Source organism: Neoarius graeffei, chromosome 2 (genome assembly GCF_027579695.1).
Source record: "Neoarius graeffei isolate fNeoGra1 chromosome 2, fNeoGra1.pri, whole genome shotgun sequence".
Classification (NCBI taxonomy): Eukaryota; Metazoa; Chordata; class Actinopteri; order Siluriformes; family Ariidae; genus Neoarius; species Neoarius graeffei.
The window spans coordinates 20684345-20709366 of record NC_083570.1 but is presented as its reverse complement, the minus strand read 5'-3'; the positions used below and the strand labels follow the sequence as shown (position 1 = coordinate 20709366).

General features: G+C 42.6%; 2 protein-coding genes across 2 annotated transcripts in view; both read right to left on the bottom strand.

The window, feature by feature from the left end:
• The window catches only part of lats1 (large tumor suppressor kinase 1), a 42386-nt gene extending 39423 nt beyond the window's left edge, over positions 1–2963 (bottom strand). Inside the window, exons 1-2 of the mRNA XM_060913970.1 lie at positions 2785–2963; positions 1741–2166 (exon numbers count right to left, since the gene is read on the bottom strand). Of these exons, the coding sequence (XP_060769953.1) occupies positions 1741–2073 (333 nt within the window). The 5' untranslated portion in view covers positions 2074–2166; positions 2785–2963. The remainder of the gene's footprint in view (positions 1–1740; positions 2167–2784) is intronic.
• A 200-nt stretch (positions 2964–3163) lies between these two features.
• Positions 3164–25022, bottom strand: part of nup43 (nucleoporin 43) — a 42281-nt gene continuing 20422 nt past the window's right edge. The window contains exons 4-8 of the mRNA XM_060913968.1: positions 19392–19554; positions 16674–16809; positions 12806–12957; positions 7012–7128; positions 3164–3471 (exon numbers count right to left, since the gene is read on the bottom strand). Coding sequence (XP_060769951.1) covers positions 3239–3471; positions 7012–7128; positions 12806–12957; positions 16674–16809; positions 19392–19554 — 801 coding nt within the window. The 3' untranslated portion in view covers positions 3164–3238. The remainder of the gene's footprint in view (positions 3472–7011; positions 7129–12805; positions 12958–16673; positions 16810–19391; positions 19555–25022) is intronic.

Below are 25022 nucleotides of genomic sequence, written 5' to 3'. Positions count from 1 at the left end.
TGTCCTCTCCTCACTTTCAGTCTTCTCATTCAAAAACTGTAAATCCTATCACTCAGGGAGACACTTGTCTTGATTCACACAATGTGTGACTACAACTTTTGAGAAAGTTGTGTGTGTAGAGTGAAAATTGTGGCTGAGAAAACAGTTTAAATGAGAAAGTTAGAGCTTTTTTTTTCAAGCTGCCTACACTCTAAACTCCTGAGCTCCGCTGGTGTGTAACGCAATAGACACCCATTATAAAGCCGGAATTTCTCCAGATTTGCTCATGGTGTTTGATCTGTGACTGATCAAAAAGTATAGACCCTAGCAAAAAAGTTGAATGCCAGATCCACACAGGAGAATTTTGTCTCCGTTTTAAAGTTTGAATCATATCTCTAGGTGAAAGACAAAATAAGCGTCATCTCTGCTTCTGTTCCCTCCGACACACTACTGCCTCCGCCGAGTGCGCGCGCGCACACCGCATGTCGGGGCTGCGGATGAGTTACTCTCCCCTGATCAACGAAGTCGGCGGGGAATTTGTGGTTATTATCGGTACAAACAGCACGAATCACAACTTAAATGAGTGCGGTTCAGTTTGACATTATTGTCAGCCCATTAGATAAACATTTAATTTTATTAAAATCGAAAATTAATATTTAGAGCCTGTGGGCTACAAAAATAATAGTCATTAAAGTAGCCGGCTGGACTTAATTGTGTAGTCGGCGCTTGTGGAAAGCCCTGATTTTCCCAGTGAGTGACAAAAACTTCCGGTTCACGCGGTTGGGTTATATGTAAAAGTCGCGACTGGGAAAAAAACGAAAAAAAAAAAGTTTAGGGTCGGTTGGGTAACCGGAAACACTCTTTTTTTTTTTTTGGCCTTGCTAAGTATTGTTCGGATTGAATCATTTTTGAGCGCACGAGGAGAGAGAGAAGTGGTGGACAGAAAACCGACAGCTTGAGTGGTGGATGTTTCTGCATGGTCCTAGTGCCTGCATGCTCTCCTGTTTTTGAGCAGACGCTCTTTCCGCAAGGTCCTAGTGCCTGCACACCTGTTTGATTTCCCCCCCGAACCTTAAAATGTGCCCATGCGTATATAACGGTACGGGAAATCCTCCACTGATATGTTGTCCGATGTCTAAATATACACACATTTTGATATTGGTCTAGAGCGTTGTTTATAGGAGTAGAGTATTTTCTTCACACAGAAATATTCAGACTGCTTATCCATTTTTGATCACATTTTCAGTTAAAAATATCTGCGACAAGATACAAATTTATTCACTGAGAATAGTGTATGTAACCTGCGGCATCACATCAGCATTCAACATGGTATTAAAATACCATACACATTCAGCAGTCTGTGTTGAAATACTGTTTGGGTTTTTTTTTTTTTATACCAACACAAAAGTTGTACACAGCCTTTACTGTACAAAAATACTGTGTATTTTAATAAGATACTTAAATAATATTTTCTTAAAATCAAGTGTGGGGGGTGGAATGCATCACGAAACAGAAAGAATGAGGAAGGGAATCAGGAGGACGCGGTGTTGAAGCAAACAAGCACAGATTCTCTGAGCCCTGTACTGCAGCTAAAACTTGTCCGTCCACATACCAGTGCTGTCATAGCTTAAAGAATGTCGAACGATCACCTGACGAGGGAACTTTATCCCTGGCCAACGTGTATGTATGTATGTACATATAATCACACATGCACAAAAAACAAACAAAAACATACACACACAACACTGTTCCATATTATACCTCTTCAAACCCTGCAGCCAGCAGCTCCTGCAGCATCTGAACGTTGACCTCAGGGGCATGACCGGCAGGGGTGGGTTCGTTGGCGAAGGGCAAGAGTGACTCCCGGATCTCCTGTAGAGCTTTGTGGTAGGGGTTCTTGTGGTTGCTGCTGCGCCCTTGCTGCCCTTGGGTCTCCACCTTGACAGCATCCGAGGGTCGGGACAGCGAGATGTTGCGCAGGCTCTCCCGGATCTCGTGCAACATCATCTGCTGACTGTTGCCACTGTAATTGCTCGCCGGGAACGTCTTGGGCCGCATTTGCCGGTATCCTTCGGGTCTCTCTGCTCTCTTCATGAAAAACACATGTACCACACCAGCCAAAGAGGTGAACAGAGCGGGCTGCCAGACGGGTCCCAGTGGTCGGGTGTTATGAACAACCTGAGTCACCTGCAGAAGAAGGTGAAGAAAGTATATGGTTATAGATGAACTCAAAAGCAACAAAATCAAACCCAATTGGATACCCAGTTTCCCAACCTATCTAATCTTATACAAGGGCTTGGAATGCAGTTATAACTCAGTAATAACTAGAAATAGCGAGTTGAAAGGTTTCCTCCACATTCCTCAGATCAAATTAGCGAGTTAACCAAGTCAGTAAAGAAAATAACCATCTTTCTCGCTCATAAAAATATACATTTCATTATGTTATGTTTCAGCAGGACCCATGGTGTGCTTTATTAAAAATGTTAACCATGACTGACTTCTCTCTCACACAGGGCCTGCTCTTCTCCCGGCTAGTGCTTTAGCAACAGAGCTAGCTACTAGTCTGAAGTAAAGTTAATTTATTATTTTAAAAAAAAAACCCGAAAACTCGTTTATCTACATTAGAAATTTCTTCCCAGAGTTTATTAGCGACGTAAAGGTTAAAAAGAAGAAAAAAAAAATATGTTGCTAATATCAACGCGTCGGGCCTAGCTAGCTAGCAAAGCATTAACACAAGCTAGGCTAACTTAGCTTAGCTTGAAACCTCGAAGCTTGTGGTGCAAAAAGAACTGCTAAGACACTTACCCTCGACTAAAGAATATCCATTTCGTTTGGGAAAAACATTTCTAAAGCGGATATCCTTTCCAGGAATAATAAAAATTAAACTGGAGAAAAATTAACCGGTTATATATTATTATTTTTAGCTAATTAGCGTTTTTTTTTGTATTGACACTGTCGCCTTGGAGCTCCGCCGGTGTCTGTCAGTGTGAGAGGAGGAGGAGGAGGAGAATACCCGGATGTAGGCGCACTTTACTCGAATTCCCAGAATGCTTAGCGGTTTGAGCTTCTGAGGTAAATCAGCATCCTCCTCAGGACCTTGCGTTCCACAAAAAAAAAAAAAAAAAAAAGACTTCCAACACTAGCTATTATTTCACACGTACAAAAACAACAAGCAACAAACTAATGATTTTTTTTTATTATTATTTATTTATTTTAAATTCAAGTGCATTACACAAATCAGAACAAACATCACATCACATCACACAGGAACCCGTCTGTGGACATAAACCGCCTCGCCGTCAGTCCCGCACACTAAACACTGTCCAAGCACGTCCAGACTGTTGACGGAGAGCGTCTGGCTGGGGAGCATGTGCGTAGTCTCCAGCTTGCCTTTGCTGGAGTCTCCACTGAGCCAGGCGTTGATGAGGGACTGGTTTCCGCCTGCAGGAGCTGTGGCGCTGCGTGACATCATGCTACTGTTGCGTGCTGTTCCTGGCCGACAGAAAAAGCAAACCAATATCAGAGAAGAAGAAAAAAACAAAAAAAGGCAGACGTTGGTAGCAATGTGAACTGATTATCCTGTTCTACAGGGTCGCAGGCAAGCTGGAGCCTATCCCAGCTGACTACGGGCGAAAGGCGGGGTACAACCTGGACAAGTCGCCAAGTCATCACAGGGCTGACCCATAGACACAGACAACCATTCACACTCACATTCACACCTACACTCAATTTAGAGTCACCAGTTAACCTAACCTGCATGTCTTTGGACTGTGGGGGAAACCGGAGCACCCGGAGGAAACCCACATGGACACGGGGAGAACATGCAAACTCCGCACAGAAAGGCCCTCGCCGGCCACGGGGCTCGAACCCGGACCTTCTTGCTGTGAGGCGACAGCGCCAACCACTACACCACTGTGCCACCCCCGAGGGACAGCATGTTCTAAAAAAATTTTTTAAATAAAAAAAAGGTAGCTGACTGCAAAGCTGAATTCTAGGCAAAAATGTTCCATTTCTACTGGAGGTTCGAGATGTTTTGCTGCTGCACACGTTGTGTATCCTGTGTGTGAATGTTTTGCCGAGATTTTATTTAAAAAAAAAAAGCAGCATGTTGCAGTTTACAATTACGGAGATCGCCGAAGCAAGTGAGCAAGAAAAATCACGTGACCACAGTGGGGCGCGTTTGACCTACTTTTAACCAAAACAAGTTGGCGTGAGCAAACATGGTAGACTCCGCTCTCCCACCAGTGGAAAAGAAAAGGAAAGCCTGCCCAGTGAGTGCAACTGTAAGATGGAGCAAGATTAGACGACGTAATTCGATCACTAAATCATTCTAGCTAGTGATTAACTATCTTCGTGTTAAAATGCATGGGCTCTAACTCCATACTCGCTACCGTGGAGTTATACACCTAATGTTTTGATCTCACAGAGAAAGAAACATCAGTAACTGAGAAAAGATACATTTGTCTTTTGTTTCGTGGCTCTATTCGCGGATGTTAACCACAAATTACATCCCTGCGACTCAAAACTCTCCGAGGTCGATGCAGAGTCCCGATGTTTTCCACGCATCACCATCTTAGTGTGACGCAGTTTCATAGTTATGCTAATTAGTTAAAGCTCCTCATGTTTGGTTGTTTGCGTAGGGCTGTACTGTTTACCTCAAGAGGGAGGAAAGCAGTCCCAAAATGGAGAAAAGCAACCCTCAGGATGTCAAAATGATCACACCTTGTCCACATGATATTGTTCTTGCGAGACACCGTGGAGGGATTTTAGGTGACTTTGCAGTCAGTACCTTTGACAGAAACAATGGAACCAAGCACAGATGACTTTACACTCTGTTGCTACACCTCATGCAAAACTCCGCTTACCAAAAAAAGGCATCTAAAAGCATTTTGAGAAATCAGAATTCTTTTGAAGCAACATACCGGTGAGAGGAAATGAAAACCAACCTCTTCGGCGATAATTCGGCTTGTGACATTTAGAGATAGAAGTATTGTGCGTATGAGCCTAAGAACCCACAGTGAAGCACGGTGGTGGGAGCATCATGAACCGTAAGCAGTACTAGGAAATATTAAATTCCCTTCTAATCTCATCTACCAAGAAACTAAATCTGGGGAGAAGATGGACGTTTCAACAAGACAAGTGCAAAGCCAAATGATGCTAGGTGCATACAACCAAGCCGGAAAGTCTGCACACCCCTTTCACCTCCGTGTTTTATTACATTACAGACTTCTACAATAGACAGAGTTCATTTTTTGTCACAAAATAGCCCATAATGACAAAGTGAAAGCAGGTTTTTAGACATTTAAGCCAATTTATTAAAAATCAAAATGTAAAATACATGTACACAAGTGTGCACACCCTTTGATATGACACCCAAAAGTGAGCTGAGGTGCATTTTGTTTCCACTGATAATGCTTGAGATGTTTCTACAACTTAACTGGAGTCCACTTGTGGTAAATTCAATTGATTGGACATGATCGGGGATTGCCAACACCTGCCTATATAAGGTCCCACAGTTGGCAGTGCATGTCAGAGCAAACTCTAAGCCATGGGGTCAAAGGAATTATCTGCACACCTCAGAACCAGGAGTGTGTCAAAGCATAGATCTGGAGAAGGGTACAGAAAAATTGCTGCAGCTTTACAGGTCCCAAAGAGCACAGTGGCCATCATCATTCGTAAACGGAAGACGTTTGGAACCACCAAGAATCTTCCTCGACCTGGCCGCCCGGCCAAACTGAGCAATCAGGGAAGACGGGCCTTGGCCAGGGAGGTGAGCAGGAGCCCGAGGGTCACTCTGATAGAGCTCTAGCGTATCCTTGTGGAGATGGGAGAACCTTTCAGAAGATCAACCATCCAGGCAGCACTCCACAAATCAGGCCTTTATGGTAGAGTGGCCAGACAGAAGCCACTCCCTTAGTAAAAGGCACATGACCGCCTGCTTGGAGTTTGCCAAAATGCACCTAGAGGACTCTCAAACCATGAGAAACAAGATTCTCTGGTCTGATGAAACCAAAATTGAACATTTTGGCCTGAATACCAAGTGTCACATGTGGAGGAAACCAGGCACCGCTCATCACCTGGCTAATGCCATCCCTACAGTGAAGCATGGCGGTGGCAGCATCATGATGTGGGGAAGTTTTTCAGCAGCGGGAACGGGGTGACTAGTCCTGATAGAGGGAAAGATGAATGCAGCTAAGTACACTGAGATCCTTGAAGAAAACCTGCTCCAGAGTGCTCTGGACTTCAGACTGGGGTGAAGGTTTACCTTCCAACATGACAACGACCCGAAGCACACAGCCAAGAGAACAAAGGAGTGGCTTCAGAGAAATTCTGTGAACGTCCTTGAGTGGCCCAGCCAGAGCCCAGACCTGAATCCAATTGAGCATCTGTGGAAGGAGCTGAAAATGGCTGTGTACCGATGTTCCCCATCCAACCTGACAGAGCTTGCAAGGATATGCCACGAGGAATAGGCAAAAAAAGTGTCCAGAAACAAGTGTGCCAAGCTTGTAGCCTCTTTCCCAAGATGCCTTGAAGCTGTAATTGCTGCCAAAGGTGCATCAACCAAGTATTAGGCTAAGGGTGTGTACAGATACGTAACCCCTACATAACCTATTTTTGTCAGTAAAATAAAATTGCATCTTTTCTAAAAACCTGCTTTCACTTTGTCATTATGGGCTATTTTATGTAGAATTTTGTGACAAAAAAAAAAAATGAACTCAACCTATCGTAGAACAAGTCTGCAATGTAATAAAATGTGGAGACGGTGAAACAGGCGTGCACACTTTCCGGCTTGACTGTAAATGTGAAGTGGAGATATAAACTGGAAGTATATGCACCCCAAACATTCAAGCGGTCACTTCCTTCCCCTGTTAAACACTAGCATAGTAGAACTTGGTGGATTCTTCGATACTTAATGACGCAATAACAGATGGCCGAGTAAAGATTTAAGAGTAAAACACATGTTAAGGTTTAGAGTGGCTTTATACAGCGCTCCCACGGTTACATGTCCGACCTGCTGAAGATTCCTCTTACCCTGCAGGAACAAGGGGGCATCGGACCCCGAGGATGTCTCCCAGTGCAGCAAAGAGCCGTCTTCCGAGCAGGTAAACAAGTGGTCTGGGTTTGTCGGGTGAAAATGCACCTCCCACACTAGAGAGAAAAAGAACGCAACATCGATCAGTGCTGAGTTCCAGCGTCACTGCCTATAAACATAGTACATCTCCAACACTTACGACACTGACATACAGTACTGTGCAAAAGTCATACAAACTTGTTATAGATTTCTATTTTATGACGTCTACATTATCGAGTCAGTGCAAAAACATTTTAGAGTTCCAAACGTTCGTTTTCCAGCACAAAATTAAACGCTACAGAAAGAAAAAGTTTGTATCTGAGCAGCATATTACATAGTGTATTGTAAAAGTATTCATCCCCCTTGATGTTTGTCCTGTTGCATTAAAAGCTGGAATTAAAATGGATTTTTGGAGGGCGAGCGCCATTTGATTTACACAACATGCCAACAACTTTAAAAGGTGCACATTGTCGTTTTATTTTGAAACAAACAATAATTAAGATGGGGGGGGGGGGGGGGGACAGAAATCTGGAGAGTGCATAGGTATTTCACACACCCCAAAGTCAATACTTTGTAGAGCCACTTTTTGCTGCAAGTCTCTTGGGGTATGTCTCTATTAGCTTAGCACATCTAGCCACTGGGATTTTTGCCCATTCCTCAAGCAAGGCTAGAAATTCGCGGTGGTCCGGTCGCCTGAGGCAACTTAATTTGTCGTCATTTGGTGGGTAATTCATGTCACGAGGCAGCCCGGCTGGCTAGTTGAAAATAAAAAAAAAAAAATGTATATGAAGCAAAGATTCAGACACACCGTCAACTAAAGCCGCCACATATTAAGCGCGTGCCGTGTCTGTGTTAATTGATGTGTTTATCGGCAGGACGGAAACTACCGAAGAATTCCGAATCATATCGTGTACGAGTCAGGCTGTCGGTTTTTTCACTACTGCACATGCATATAACGCATCTCGTTGAATATCGCGGTAATCACGTGTAGTATTGGACCAGGTGGGTGGAGCACAGAAGCACGGCAGGCCAGAACTGAGTTCTCAATGAACTATTTATTGCTAGCTTTTCAGCCTTTTATCACTTCCCAGCCGCACACGCACACACGTGTTCTGGTTGGGGAGAGCGAGCTCCCTTTCTCTGCTCTCCTCTCCTTTTAAAGGGTGCGGTCACTGGGGAAGACACACAAACGCAGGTTAATCCCCATCAGGTGCAATGATTCCACCACTTACCTTCCCTGACTCCGCCCTCCATTCACAGACCGACGCTTGGCCACGCCCCCGCTGCCACATCACGTTATCAAATTCAATAGATGTGGCCGCATTATCGCCCATTTAAACATGTGGGTTTTTGTTGTTTACATCTACATCTGCCAAAGCTACGTCGCGATGTGGAATTTTCTGAAAGGTGTACAGAAACCGCCAGAGACGGGGACAAAGCGACCTCGGTCTGAAGAGGAGGAACAACAAAGGACTTCTAAGCAAATGTGGGAGCAGGGTCGGCCTTGGCTGCGATACGATTTTTATGGAATAATTAATTGTTTTCTAGTTGATTCCTGGTCAATATGAAGCTCCTAATGCTTTCTCTCTCATAAATGGTTAAATACAGAAAGCATGTTGGACATATTTTGGGTGCTATAGTCATGATAGTAAGTATATTTGCTTTCAATACTCGTACACCAAGTTGCCAAGTTTTCCAATATATTTGTTGATATTATATTATGGTGCTCTGTGTTGTTCTCATTTATGTATTTAACAACAGTATCAAAATACTCGGGTCTTGAAATAAATGCACATTAATCACGAACAATGGTAACTACTCTCTTTTGCGTTATTTTTGACAGAAGTAAAATTCATACATGAACAAATTTTGGCTAGTTGATTTTCTGTTTGGCGAGTTACTTTGGAAGGTAACTAGTCCGACTGGCTGGTAAGAAAAAAAAAATTCGAGCCCAGCCTCAAGGCAAAACTGCTCCAACTCCTTCAAGTTAGATGGGTTGCATTGGTGTACAGCAAATCTTCAAGGTTATGCCACAGATCGTCAGTCTGGGCTTTGACTAGGCCATTCCAAAAACATTTAAATGTTTCCCTTTAAACCACTCCAGTGTAGCTTTAGCAGTCTGTTTAGGGTCATCATCCTGCTGGAACGTGAACCTTCGTCCCAGTCTCAAAACCTCTGGCTGACTCAAACAGGTTTTCCTCCAGAATTGCCCTGTATTTAGTGCCATCCATCTTTCCTTCAGTCCTGACCAGCTTTCCTGTCCCTGCAGATGAAAAAAACCATCCCCACAGCATGATGCTGCCACCACCATGCTTCACTGCAGGAATGGTGTTCCCATGGTGGCCAAAAAGATCAATTTTAGTCTCATCTGACCAGAGAATCTTCTTCCATGTGTTTCGGGAGTCTGCCACATGCTGTTGGGCAAACTCCAAACGTGTTTTCTGAAGCAATGTTTTGTTTTTTGTTTTTTTTTCCCTGGCCACACTTCCATAAAAGTCCTGCACCTTTAAAGTGGTAGGCATGTTGTGTAAATCAAAATGGTGCCAACCCTCCAAAAATCCATTTTAATTCCATCTTGTAATGCAACAAAACAAGACACTGTAAGAGACCAGTTTTGAGATTTAAAAAAAAAAAAGGCGGCTCCTGGGTTTTGGCGCAAAATTAAGCAGCAAGCATGACAGTCAAAGTGTCCAGAAGAACTGTGGCTGGTTCTGCAAGATGCTCAGTCAAACCTACAGCTCATTTCCTTATAAAACTGCACTCATTGTACCGGAGACGACCATTTTATTTGAAAGCAAAGGGTCGCCTCAGACCAAATATTAAAGGAAAAGGCAACTTTTGTACAAAACCAGGTGTGTAATAGGAGAAAAACATATACGTAATCAATTCCGTTAATTATTTCCATTATATATCGAACATGAAAAAATATTTTTAACTTTGAAATCATGAATTGACACAGAGGAGCCAAAGTTGGAGGAGGCAGCCATTTTGAGATTGTGGGCAACTATAAACCAATCAGAATCTTTCGTTAATGCGCCTCCCTCTGATCTGTGACGTCACTGGGCCCATGAAAACAGTGTTTACAAGCAGATCACTGTGATTAGGAGTCCCGGCGGGTGGCTTGTATTCGATTCGTTTATATCCCGACCTTGTCAGCTGTCAGATTTATGTCCATGGACCCGGTAAGCTGGTAAATAATATATTTTTTTTTTTCTTTACCAAATTCTAACAGAAAACGAGAGCGCCCGAAAGGGAAAACCGAGCCGAGCCGCTTCGCGCATGCGCAGTAGGCTTGGTAGGACAAATCCAAATAGGAGTCATTCAGGATTCAGCCATGTTTTTGCTCCGTGTTTTTACTCGACCAAAGTTATACAAGTCTCATCTCATCTCATTATCTCTAGTCGCTTTATCCTTCTACAGGGTCGCAGGCAAGCTGGAGCCTATCCCAGCTGACTACGGGCGAAAGGCGGGGTACACCCTGGACAAGTCGCCAGGTCATCACAGGGCTGACACATAGACACAGACAACCATTCACACTCACATTCACACCTACGGTCAATTTAGAGTCACCAGTTAACCTAACCTGCATGTCTTTGGACTGTGGGGGAAACCGGAGCACCCGGAGGAAACCCACGCGGACACGGGGAGAACATGCAAACTCCGCACAGAAAGGCCCTCGCCGGCCACGGGGCTCGAACCCGGACCTTCTTGCTGTGAGGCGACAGCGCTAACCACTACACCACCGTGCCGCCTTATACAAGTCTTATGAGCTTTAAGTTGCATAAATAAAACCATTTGGTGAAACTTTGAAGAAGCGATTGTACTGGTTTTTTACCTTATTACCATGAAGCACTTTAGGCTACGTTCACACTGCAGGCTGAAGTGACTCAAATCCGATCTTTTCGCCCATATGTGACCTGTATCCGATCTTTTATTGACAATATGAACGACACAGATCCGATTTTTTCAAATCCGACCCAGGCCGTTTGGATATGTGGTCCTAATTCCGATTCCTATCCGCTCTTTTCATATGCGACTTCAGTCTGAACCGCCAGGTCGCATTCATCCGACTTACACGTCATCAACAAGCCACAAACGTCACTATTCTGCGCTGAAGTAGGCGGCGGGTCTCTCAAAAAAAAGTTACAACAACATGGCGCATAATCACGGGCGCAGATAGAGGGTGGGAGTCGTCCCACCCAGATTTAAATTCACCTCGCTCGGTCCCCCCCACTTATAGGGAGGAAAAAACGTCTATGCTGTCTTTCTTTGCATAAGGCAAACCTCACGGAAAAATCAAAAGACTAATTACCATTCGGTTTATTGAGGTGCACAGCAGTGTATACATAGTTGCAACAACTCACATAAAACAAGGACTGATATTCGGTTGGTTGAGCTGCGCAGACTGCACAGGTTGCGAGCTCGAGCTTGGTTGCTATGGTTACTAACAACAAGTTTGACAGGCATATCGGGGTTGGAGTTGGTTTGCTGGCAGCTTTGCCCCCCCCACCCAGTTTTTTGTCCCTCCCAGTTCAAAAAAACGTATCTGCGCCCCTGCGCATGACATCAATGCGAGGGACGCTTCGGGCTGTGAAGGTTCTGAATCTTCTCAATGGAAGGACGCAGAGGTTAGGGAGCTGATTTCCATTTGGGGGGATACAGCTATTCAAGCTAGATTGGCTGGGTCATACCGCAACCGGGCGGTTTTACTTCCGTAAACACTGGCCATGCTCACTGCGTGTGACGTCGTCGTATCCTGCAATGCGCATGCGGAACACTTTTAGGTCGCTTTTCGTTCATACTGAGGATCACATACAAGTCGCATATATTTGTTAATGTGAACGACCTCACAAAAAAATCGGATTTCACAAAAAAATCGGAATTGAGCATTAAGCCTTGCAGTGTGAACGTAGCGGAAGAGTTCTTTTCAGTGGTGGGCCGCATGACGTCACGCAGTAGATCACTATGGCGGAACGCATCTTCGCTGAGCTCAGCGCAAGCCCATATTATTAAAAGTTAAAAGAAACTGTTATGCGGTCTGTTCTTTCTCTATAAATTCCATGATCGATTACTTTATATATTTATCTATCTATTTGTGGCGATTTTGTACAAAAGTTGCCTTTTCCTTTAACTTTGTTTCATTTATTATGGCTTACTGCTTATCATCACATCCATAACGGAATTTCGTCACATCCATAACGCTGACTTTTCCTTCCGAAACTCTGCATGAAATACAAAATATTTTAAACAAAGATTTTTTTAATATTCACCTTGGACCCCTCTATCAAATGGATATCTCCATTTCGACATTAGGTTTACAATTTCACAGAGTTTGATAAAAATGTACAGTCACCCAAGAAAAGTGATACTTTTTCTGTCACATCCATAACGCATCTTTTATTGGCATTTTCTGGCATGCCCTAGATGTACTATGGGAATTGTTCTTGTTCTATCACTTCTCCAGTATGGTACAGCCTTAAAATATGCAACACCTGTTTAAATACTGGGAGACAATAAAACATGCACTGGGTCATTTGTTGCCATTTTGAGTTCAAGTGTCACGTCCATAACGCTGGAATTGCTCTTATAGTATATTTTTAATGGTGAAACATTTCATTTCGTTATTTTTAAGCCATTTTTGGTCGATGGCATTTCTTTACATGTAGACTTTTGCACAGTGCTGTGTGGGGATCATTAATGTGAATTACCTTCACGAATAAACAAATTAATTACGAGCACAGATCGCTGACGTACTTTCAGCAGAATGAGCCTCCATGAGAGAGAAGGGCATGCTGCCTTGCCTCACGTCCCAAATACACAGCATGCCGTCCTGGCCTCCGGTGGCCACGATATGCTGCTGGTTTGGGTGTCGGTCCACACAGTGCAAGGGAACCCTGTCCCCGGTGCTGCACAGACAACAGGGGTTACGGTTACTAAAAACACACAATGAATACAAATCCTTTGCACAAAAATCTCTGCAGGTTCTTCAACCAACAGCATAACGGTTGTTTTCATGAAATGAGATTTCCGGACATGCCTGCGAAGTCATGTTTCTGGGGCAGCGTCTGGAGAAATTATAATCGCACGACACAGAAGGAGCCATTTCCGCTTTAATAATGTATAATTTCAGGGGTAAAATCTGGTTGTGCCGTTGTTCGGTCTGTTGTGTTGCTCGGCAACCAAACTGTACTGTTTATGGACTGCATTTCATGGTGGAAGAATAGTTTACGTTAAAAGATAGATACATACAGTGCCTTGCAAAAGTATTCATACCCCTTGAACTTTTTCACATTTTTCCACCTTACAACCACGAACTTAAGTTTTTTTTATTGAGATTTCATGTGATAGACCAACACAGAGTAGCACATAATTGTGAAGTGAAACGAAAATGATAAATGGTCTTCAAAATTTTAAACAAATAAAAATCTGAAAAATGTGGTGTGCATTAGTATTCAGCCCCCCTGCGTCAATACTTTGTAGAGCCACCTTTTGCTGCAATTACAGCTGCAAGTCTTTTGTGGTATGTCTCTACCAGCTTTGCACATCTAGACACTGAAATTTTTGCCCATTCTTCTTTGCAAAATAGCTCAAGCTCAGCCAGATTGGATGGAGAGCGTCTGTGAACAGCAATTTTCAAGTCTTGCCACAGATGCTCAATGGGATTTAGGTCTGGACTTTGACTGGGCCATTCTAACACATGAATATTCTTTGATCTAAACCATTCCATTGTAGCTCTGGCTGTATGTTTAGGGTCATTGTCTTGCTGGAAGGTGAATCTCCTTCCCAGTCTCAAGTCTTTTGCAGCCTCCAACAGGTTTTCTTCCAGGACTGCCCTGTATTTAGCTCCATCCATCTTCCCATCAACTCTGACCAGCTTCCCTGTCCCTGCTGAAGAAAAGCATCCCCATAGCATGATGCTGCCACCACCATGTTTCACAGTGGGGGTGGTGTGTGCAGGGTGATGAGCAGTGTTAGTTTTCCACCACACATAGCACTTTGCATTTAGGCCAAAAAGTTCAACTTTGGTCTCATCTGACCAAAGCACCTTCTTCCACATGTTTGCTGTGTCCCCTACATGGCTTCTTATGCCTGTCTTTCAACAATGGCTTTCTTCTTGCCACTCTTCCAAAAAGGCCAGATTTGTGGAGTGTACGACTTATAGTTGTCCTGTGCACAGATTCTCCCACCTGAGCTGTGGATTTCTGCAGCTCCTCCAGAGTGATCATGGGCCTCTTGGCTGCTTCTCTGACCAGTGCTCTCCTTGCTCGCTCTGTCAGTTTAGGTGGACGGCCATGTCTTGGTAGGTTTGCAGTTGTGCCATACTTTTGCCATTTTTGAATGATGGATTGAACAGTGCTTCTTGAGAGCTTGGGATATTTTTTTTATAACCTAACCCTGCTTTAAACTTCTCCAGAACTTTATCCCTGACCTGTCTGGTGAGTTCTTTGGTCTTCATGATGCTGTTTGTTCTTCAGTGTTCTTTAACAAACCACTGAGGCCTTCACAGGACAAGTGTATTTATGCTGAGAGTAAATTACACACAGTAGGACTCTATTAACTAATTAGATGACTTCTGAAGGCAATTGATTGCACTGGATTGTATTTAGAGGTATCAGAGTACAGGGGGCTGAATACTAATGCACATCACATTTTTCAGATTTTTGTTTAAAATTTTGAAGACCATTTATCATTTTCGTTTCACTTCACAATTATGTGCTACTCTGTGTTGGTCTATCACATAAAATCTCAATAAAAAAAAAAACTTAAGTTCGTGGTTGTAAGGTGGAAAAAAAATGTGTAAAAAGTTCAAGGGGTATGAATACTTTTGCAAGGCACTGTATTATAATGGTATGGACCCTTTTCACGTGACGTCACGACAAACGCGGCCGCCATTTTGGACGTGTACTACCAGTAGTTTACCACAGCCAGCATTGAGGAACGGCAGCAAAGAAAGTGTTTATTTTCAGCAAGACTTCCATCATGCCACTATATTGTTGTGCACCTGGATGTAGTAACCATCAACAAACAAGGCAAGGGTTATCATTTTATCAGATCCCGACGGAGAAGATGGATAGCGGCCATTAACAGATTGGCAGCCCTCGGCATACCAACGCTTGTGCAGTGACCACTTTGTTGGAGGTAAGACGAATAAAATTAGCCAGAAAAGGCATTACATTGCTGTTAACATTCTGTGGCGGCGAGTGTGTAACCAAAGAGGCTAAAATAACCCATTGTAACCTCTTTGTTCTTCTGTAGTAGCTATTGTTGACTAGCTAATGTCAACAACATAGTAGCTGGTATGTTACTGTAGCAATGTTTACGTTCAGTCATTTGGATGACTGTTAAAACCTTTCAGTCTCAAGTTTTTCCTTTACTGTATTTACTAGTTTACTGTAATTATGATCCGGCAGCTATTTACACCGGATCCAGTGTAAATAGCTGCCGGAGCCAACGTCCGAGAATTAAGCAGCGCGCTCCGGCTTGCTCCGGCCGAGGTTCCGGAGCTCGCTCCGGCTTGCTCGCCCTCAAATTAAGCGGCTTGCTCCGGAGCAAGCCGGAGCGCGCTGCTTAATTTGAGGGCGAGCAAGCCAGACCGCGCTGCTTAATTCGAGGGCAAGCAAGCTGGAGCGAGCTCCGGAACCTCGGCCGGAACACTCCGGGAGCAAGCCGGAACGCGCTGCTTAATTTGAGGGCGAGCAAGCCAGAGCGCGCTGCTTAATTCTCGGACGTTGGCTCCAGCAGCTATTTACACTGGATCCGGTGTAAATAGCTGCCGGATCATAATTACAGTAAACTAGTAAATCCAGTAAAGCCGGAGCATACTCCGGAACCTCGGACGCAGCACTCCTGGAGCAAGCCGGAGCGCGCTCCGGAACCTCAGACGTTGGCGTGTATGTGTATGGCGATGGGTTTTTAACGACATAGGTATACAGATCACGTGGGCCGAAGTCAGGTAAAGACGAGGGCTTCGTGTACTTCCGTACGTCAGTGAACAATCCTGGTGGAAGCAGGTAAACATCGTTCTCTAAGCCTGCTAACCTCAATTTTTGCAAATACCTCTCCCTCTGCTCGCCCTGTAAATGCCTTACGTCGCTGGATAGTGAAGGTGTTTTCTGCATCTCGCTCCTTTTTCTTATGTTTTTCGTTTGTCGCCTTCCTCGCATTCAAACTGATTCGAGCCAAAGTCCACTACATGTCCAAAATGGCGGTCGCGTTTACAAAGGTCACGTGACTGAAAAGGGTCTATAATTATAACAGTGATCTCATCACGTCCACCCCTTGTGGCTTCCTGCTTTAATAAATCACATCTCAGTACGTCACCCGAATTATGAAGACTTATTGGAGTGCATCTGGTAACATTATACCGCAATACGTGCAATACTTCAAACAGAACTCAAATTTTCAATCATGTAATAACCTTGGATTCAGCTCTTTTGAGTTTATGATCATAACAATACAAAGACTTTTAACAAAACATGCTTTTGGTGCGGTTGGAGTCTTGTTCTCAGACTCAAATTTTTTTTTAAACGACTTGGACTTGAACACTGGGGACTCGAGACTGGACTCGGACTCAAGGTTTAGTGACTCGACTACAACACTGGTGTGTGAGCGCTAGTCTTACAGCGCGAGGATCTGAGCAGGTTCGCTGCCCTGCTGCCTGATGTCCCAAACTTTCAGCTGTCCAATGGAGTTCACCGTCAGTACCTCGGTCGTACGCAGAAACGTCACACCATGGATCGTGCTGCTGTCTGCGTTTTCTGTGTAAAGATTTGAAAAATAAATATTTAAAAAATAAAGTTTCGTTCAATATTATGTCTTGTATTATACTAACCATGGAACAATTCACATCATTCATGATTTGATTTTTTATCGTTTCATTTCCTGAATAACCAATAACTAATGACGTTAATTAACATTATTCAGAAAGATTATCTACCCACATTTGTAAAGGTTGGAGTAAAATTTACGAACTATTCACTAAAATATTCCTTTTACTTAATTAAAATAGACTTTTTCTGAATAAACAAAACGTTTATACTCCCTCCATTTGCTTCTCTTTTTCTCTTTCAGTAGTCTGTATAAAGAGAGCTCTGATTTCATGTTGAATCTATTTGTCAGTTCAGTCAACCACACAACAGTTCTTTCACACGCGTTTTCACGGTATTTGAGCTGTGTTGCTTCCGCTTCAGGTGAAGTCACGTGCATTCCCACTATTGTACATTACTGCAGAGTCTGCTGTCTAAACACCACAATTACAGTGAGGAAAAACGCACATTACGCAGCCTGACAACAACCACAATTCATTTTATACTTCAAGCCAAATTAGCAAATTTGTATCCTCGCAAAATATACTGTGACACACCTATATTATACAGTGGTATGCAAAAGTTTGGGCACCCCTGGTCAAAATTGCTGTTACTGTGAACAGTTAAGCAAGTTGAAGATGAAATGATCTCCAAAAGGCATAAAGTTAAAGATGACTCATTCCCTTTATATTTTAAGCAAAAACAATTTTAATCTTTTACATTTTCAAAATGACAAAAAAAAAAAAAAAAAAGGAAAAAGGGCCCGAAGCAAAAGTTTGGGCACCCTGCATGGTTAGTACCTAGTAACACCCCCTTTGGCAAGCGTCACAGCTTGTAAACGCTTTTTGTAGCCAGCTAATAATCTTTCAGTTCTTACCTGGGGGATTTTCACACACTCGTCCTTGCAAAAGGCTTCCAGTTCTACAAATTTCTTGGGCTGTCTTGCATGCACTGCTCTTTTGAGATCTATCCGCAGATTTTCAATGATGTTTAGGTCGGGGACTGTGAGGGCGAGGGCAAAACCTTCAGCTTGGGCCTCTTGAGGTATTCCATTGTAGATTTTGAGGTGTGTTTTGGATCATCGTCTTATTGTAGGACCCGTCCTCTTTTTAACTTCAACTTTTTTACAGATGGTGTGATGTTTTGCTTCCAGAGTTTGCTGGTATTTATTTGAATCCATGCTTCCCTCGACCAATGAAATGTGCCCTGTGCCACTGGCTGCAACACAACCCCAAAGCATGATCGATCCACACCCATGCTTCAGAGTTGGAGAGGTGTTCTTTTCCTGGAATTTGGCACCCTTTTTTCTCCAAACATACCTTTGCACACTGTAGCCAAAAAGTTCTATTTTGATTTCATCAGTCCACAGGACTTGTTTCCAAAATGCATCAGGCTTATTTAGATGTTCATCTGCAAACTTCAGACGCTGAATTTTGTGGCTAGGATGCAGGAAAGGTTTTCTTCTGATGACTCTCCCATGAAGGTCATATTTGTTCAGGTGTCGCTGCATAGTAGAACAGTGCACCACCACTCCAGGGTCTGCTAAATCTTTCTGAAGGTCTTTTGCAGTCAAACAGGGGGTTTTATTTGCCTTTCTAGCAATCCAACGAGCAGCTCTTTCAGAAAGTTTTCTTCATCTTCCAGACCTCACCTTGATCTCCACTGTTTCTGTTAACTGCCATTTCTTAATAACGTTACGATCTGAGGAAACTGCTACCGGAAAACACTTTGCTGCGTTCTTGTAGCCTTCTCCTGCTTTGTGAGCATCAATTATTTTATTATTCAGAATGCTTAGAGGAGCCCATGGCTGTTGATTTTAGGGACAAGTTTGAGGAGTCAGAGAATTTATACAGCTTTGAAATCTGCATCATCTGACCTTTCCTAATGAAGAATTTGAACAAGCCACAGCTCAATAAGCTAATTAAGGTCTGGAACCTTGGTAAAAGTTACCTGAGAACTCAAATGTATTGGGGCGCTCAAACTTTCACATGGTCTTCCTTTTCTTTTTTCACTCTCCAGTTGTACAAACAAAAATAATACACAAATCTTGCAGAAAATGCTGAAAAGAAATGTCTCGTCTTTACCTTTTGGTGATCGGTTCGTCTTCTGCTCACTTAACTATTCACAGTAACAGACATTTTCAGCAAGGGTGCCCAAACTTTTGCATGCACATGGCAAATTTACACATGACTGAACTGGACTATTATTCTTTTATCGCAGAAATTTTCCCAAGACTTTTTTTTTGGCTCTAGATAGTACCATCATCTTACAGCCCATGTCCACTAAATTTAAAATATTTCCTGACTGAAATAAAAGGTTTTCTTCAAAGTGGACATATATGAAAAAGGTAATAGATTAAGCGAGTGACGTGAAGACATATTTAACCGGCATTATTTTGAGCCGGATGATGTGGACAGAACCAACGATGCAAGCCTGCGACTAATAGTCACAGTCGTACGGCATTAGCAGGATTACTTTGATGTGATTCCCACTAAAGTGCGCAGAGATGTGAAGATTGAATATACGGTCCCTACCGATGACACGCACGATGCCCTTCTGATCAGCTTTGTAGAGGACGATTCTCCCATCCTCGCCCACAGAAACCAGCTCCGGACTGTTACACGCCACTCCGGTGCACGGAGCATTCGCGCTCTGATAGTGATGTGCTCGATCCCAGACGAGAACCACAGATAGAGTCTAAATTGTACAGAAAGCATACAAGCGATCCTTTTACCTACAGCACTTGACTGAACGCTGTGGTAGAAAAATAAAAGATGGAGTGGTGTCATGTGACCTGACAGTTTTTTCCTCCCTTGCGCTGACGTCATTTACGTTAGCAATCGTCACTAGCCTAGACCTGGCGGACGAGCGAACTTTGTTTACATAGATGTCTGATGTGTGTCACCGTTGTCCGAAGAAAACCACGCTAAAACAAGCTGTACTTCCGGAGTACTTTGATAGAAAGAAGCGAAGGACAGATATACGTAGAAATTAGAGTTTATTTACAGTTATGATGCGTAAAAAGTCCCGAGACGGAGGAACAGTTTAAAAATAGCAACAAAACCTTTGTGTGAAGAATCCCCCCTCCCCCGACATCAGCTTTTGGAAACAGACTTTGGCAAAAGCCAAAGTATTTCCTCTCAAAAGGAATCCGACCTGAACCGTGGGCTGGATAGTAGACTATTCCCGGCCCTCCATGACTCAGCAACTCCAAGGACGTCGGGTTACACAGCTATCTGCACGCCATCATTTATACAGTGATCCTTATTATTGTTAAAACGATATCTGACGTGGGTTTTTTTTTTTTGGTAAAATAAAACTTTCGAAGAATATTGTAAGATTTTTCTTTTAAATCTAAATGGTACAATAATTACAAATGCTAACAGAATCAGCACATTCCAGTTGTAGCTCTAGTCATATCGTAAACAAAAATCACCTTTCAGAGGTCTCAAAAGTAGCCGGTCATTGGCAGCAAATCGCCGTCTGTTACTCGGTCTGTTTTTCACCTAGTAACAAAAAAAAAAAAAAAAAAAAAAGTGCTCTAACGAAGATGGACTCTGATTGGCTGACGAGGTGTTGACGACGTTTCGCGTGCTGTGATTGAGCCGCGCCACCACATGGCTAGAAATGGTGACGAAGAAGAAGCGGAGCGGTACATGAGATGCCTGGTTTTCAAAAAGGCCTCGAACCACGGGCAAGTTTGTAATTTTAGCCGCCGCTATGATTACCGAGTGAAATATGTCTGTACGGGTCCATGTACAGTTAGGTCCATAAATATTTGGACAGAGACAACATTTTTCTAATTTTGGTTCTGTACATTACCACAATGAATTTTGAACAAAACAATTCAGATGCAGTTGAAGTTCAGACTTTCAGCTTTAATTCAGTGGGTTGAACAAAATGATTGCATAAAAATGTGAGGAACTAAAGCATTTTTTAAACACAATCCCTTCATTTCAGGGGCTCAAAAGTAATTGGACAAATTAAATAATTGTAAATAAAATGTTCATTTCTAATACTTGGTTGAAAACCCTTTCTTGGCAATGACTGCCTGAAGTCTTGAACTCATGGACATCACCAGACGCTGTGTTTCCTCCTTTTTAATGCTCTGCCAGGCCTTTACTGCAGCGGTTTTCAGTTGCTGTTTGTTTGTGGGCCTTTCTGTCTGAAGTTTAGTCTTTAACAAGTGAAATGCATGCTCAATTGGGCTGAGATCAGGTGACTGACTTGGCCATTCAAGAATATTCCACTTTTTTGCTTTAATAAACTCCTGGGTTGCTTTGGCTTTATGTTTTGGGTCATTGTCCATCTGTATTATGAAACGCCGACCAATCAGTTTGGTTGCATTTGAGCACACAGTATGTCTCTGAATACCTCAGAATTCATCCGGCTGCTTCTGTCCTGTGTCACATCATCAATAAACACTAGTGACCCAGTGCCACTGGCAGCCATGCATGCCCAAGCCATCACACTGCCTCCGCCGTGTTTTACAGATGATGTGGTATGCTTTGGATCATGAGCTGTACCATGCCTTCGCCATACTTTTTTCTTTCCATCATTCTGGTAGAGGTTGATCTTGGTTTCATCTGTCCAAAGAATGTTCTTCCAGAACTGTGCTGGCTTTTTTTGATGTTTTTTAGCAAAGTCCAATGTAGCCTTTTTATTCTTGAGGCTTATGAGTGGCTTGCACCATGCAGTGCACCCTCTGTTTTTACTTTCATGCAGTCTTCTCTTTATGGTAGATTTGGATATTGATAGGCCTACCTCCTGGAGAATGTTGTTCACTTGGTTGGCTGTTGTGAAGGGGTTTCTCTTCACCATGGAAATTATTCTGCGATCATCCACCACTGTTGTCTTCTGTGGGCGTCCAGGTCTTTTTGCATTGATGAGTTCACCAGTGCTTTCTTTCTTTCTCAGGATGTACCAAACTGTAGATTTTGCCAATCCTAATATTGTAGCAATTTCTCGGATGGGTTTTTTCTGTTTTCGCAGCTTAAGGATGGCTTGTTTCACCTGCATGGAGAGCTCCTTTGACCGCATGCTTTCTTCACAGAAAAATCTTCCAAATGCAAGCACCACACCTCAAATCAACTCCAGGCCTTTTATCTGCTTAATTGAGAATGACATAACGAAGGAATTGCCCACACCTGCCCATGAAATAGCCTTTGAGTCAATTGTCCAATTACTTTTGGTCCCTTTAAAAACAGGGTGGCACATGTTAAGGAGCTGAAACTCCTAAACCCTTCATCCAATTTTCATGTGGATATCCTCAAATGAAAGCTGAAAGTCTGGACTTTATGTCCATTATATAACTATAACTTGAATCGGTTTCAGTAAACAGGTAAAAAAAACAAAAATGTCAGTGTCCAAATATTATATATATATATATATATATATATATATATATATATATATATATATATATATATATATAGACCTAACTGTATAAATGCTGGTCGGCTAAATATTATAAATAAAATTGATCGCTATCCCATTATTGTATACGCCCAGTTTTGGGTCAAACCCGCCCACTCGGCGCATTGACATGGTTTACATTTTGACTTGCGACGCAATGCAGTGCATCCTTGTAGGGGAGTCACATATCGAGACTTGACATGTCACAGAGTTAATGTTAACGGTTATCGTTAAAATTATACATCTGTCCAAGTTTATAGGCATTTGATTTTGTACAGTTGCCGTTTTATTTATATATAAAAACACACACACAGGATATTAAAAAAATAAATAAATAAAGTGTACACACCCTTAAACTAATACTTTGTTGAAGCACCTTTTGATTTAATTATAGCATTCAGTCTTTTTGGGTTCACACCTTCTGTCAATTAAAATGACTCTGATTAACCCCAAATAAGGTTCAGGCATTTACTCAGTTGCATCCTGCAGCAAATGCCAGGGTTCACAGAGAGCTTACAAAGCATCAGAGGGATCTCATTGTTGAAAGGTATCAGTCAGGAGAAGGGGACAAAAACATTTCCACGGCATTAGATATACCACGGAGCACAGTGAAGACCATCATCAAGAAGTGGAGAAAATATGGGACAACACTGACCTCACCGAGAACTGGACATCCCTCTAAACTTGATGAAAAGACAAGACGAAAACTGGTCAGGGAGGCTGCCGAGAGGCCGACAGCAACACTGAAGGAGCTGCAGGAATTTCTGGCAAGTACTGGTTGTGTACTTTGTGGGATGACAATCTCCCGTATTCTCCATATGTCTGGACTATGAGGTAGGGTCAAAGAAAAACATCCAGGCCCAGATACATTTTGCAAAAATAAAAATACAGCACCTCTCCCAAAAGCATGTGGGGAAAATGTGTTCTGGTCTGATGAAATCAAGGTTGAACTTTTTGGCCACAATTCCAAAAGGTATGTTTGGTGCAGAAACACCACCAAAAGAACCCCATACCCACGGTGAAGCATGGTGGTGGCAGCGTCATATTTTGGGGTCGTTTTTCTTCAGCTGGAACAGGGGCTTTAGTCAAGGTGGAGGGAATTATGAATATTTCTAAATACCAGTCAATTTTGGCCCAAAACCTTCAGGTGTCTGCTAGAAAGCTGAAGAGGAATTTCATCTTTCAGCACGACAATGACCCCCAGAAGAGTTTTGGGACGGCCCAGCCAGAGCCCAGACCTAAATCCAATTGAAAATCTGTGGGGTGACCTGAAGAGGGCTGTGCACAAGAGACGCCCTCACAATCTGACCGATTTGGAGCGCTTTTGCAAGGAAGAGTGGGCAAATATCGCCAAGTCTAGATGTGGCAGGCTGATAGACTCCGACCCAAAAAGACTGAATGCTGTAATTAAATCCAAAGGTGCTTCAGCAAAGTATTAGTTTAAGGGTGTGTACACTTATGCAACCAGTTTATTGGACATTTTTTTAATTTTTCCTCCTAACAGAGATGTTTGTTTTTCAGCTGAATTGTACAGGTCACGTTAAAGGTGGAGAAAGTTTTGAAATTATTTATCGCGGTCTCTTTTTTTTTTTTTTTTTACATCATTTTAACAGGGTGTGTACACTTTTTATACATGCACACACCTAATCTGAATTCATCTGAAGTGAAGAGACTTGTGCAAAAGGCAACAGAGCAAAGAAAAGAAGGATAAAGGGGAAGATCGAACATGTAAAGAACCTGATATCACGACAGACACCGCTCTAGAAGCTTTAGGATTTGATCAGTACTCGGATTGGTCAGAAGTTGAATAATGAATCAACAAGAAATTTGACGATACAAAACATTTTTGAGGTTTACAAAATCAACTAACAGTTACATGTCAAAAATATATAAAAGTTTTGTAGTGTCAAATTTCTTTTTGTTTCATTACTATATGGCAGTTCTATTGAAACTTTTAGTATCGATCACCATCACTTCAGACTCTCTATTGCCGTTTACAATAAATTGGAAATCCCTCCCCAAATGCCTTGAAACCGTGTCTCAGATAAACCCAGTTTTCTCGCCTACGGTTCACGGTGAAGGGCTTCAGCCTTTTTAAATTGTACCCGCCTATTCTCTGCCTCGTACCCTTTTACTCCCCTAAACCTTGAGACCACTGCCCTTGCAATAATAATTTCAGTAAACGGTTAATGTTCAGTTCCCTCTTCATTTATTCTCCATTCAAAAGGCACAACTGAGTCACACAGGTTGAGAAGTGTGTAACGGAAGGTAACAATTTTATCCAAAGTACAACTCCGATTCCAAAAAAGTTGGGACAAAGTACAAATTACAAATAAAAACAGAATGCAATAATTTACAAACCTCAAAAACTGATATTGTATTCACAATAGAACATAAACAACATATCAAATGTCGAAAGTGAGACATTTTGAAATTTCATGCCAAATATTGGCTCATTTGAAATTTCATGACAGCAACATCTCAAAAAAGTTGGGACAGGGGCAATAAGAGGCTGGAAAAGTTAAAGGTACAAAAAAAGGAACAGCTGGAAAACCAAATTGCAACTCATTAGGTCAATTGGCAATAGGTCATTAACATGACTGGGTATAAAAAGAGCATCTTGGAGTGGCAGCGGCTCTCAGAAGTAAAGATGGGAAGAGGATCACCAATCCCCCTAATTCTGCACCGACAAATAGTGGAGCAATATTAGAAAGGAGTTCGACAGTGTTAAATTGCAAAGAGTTTGAACA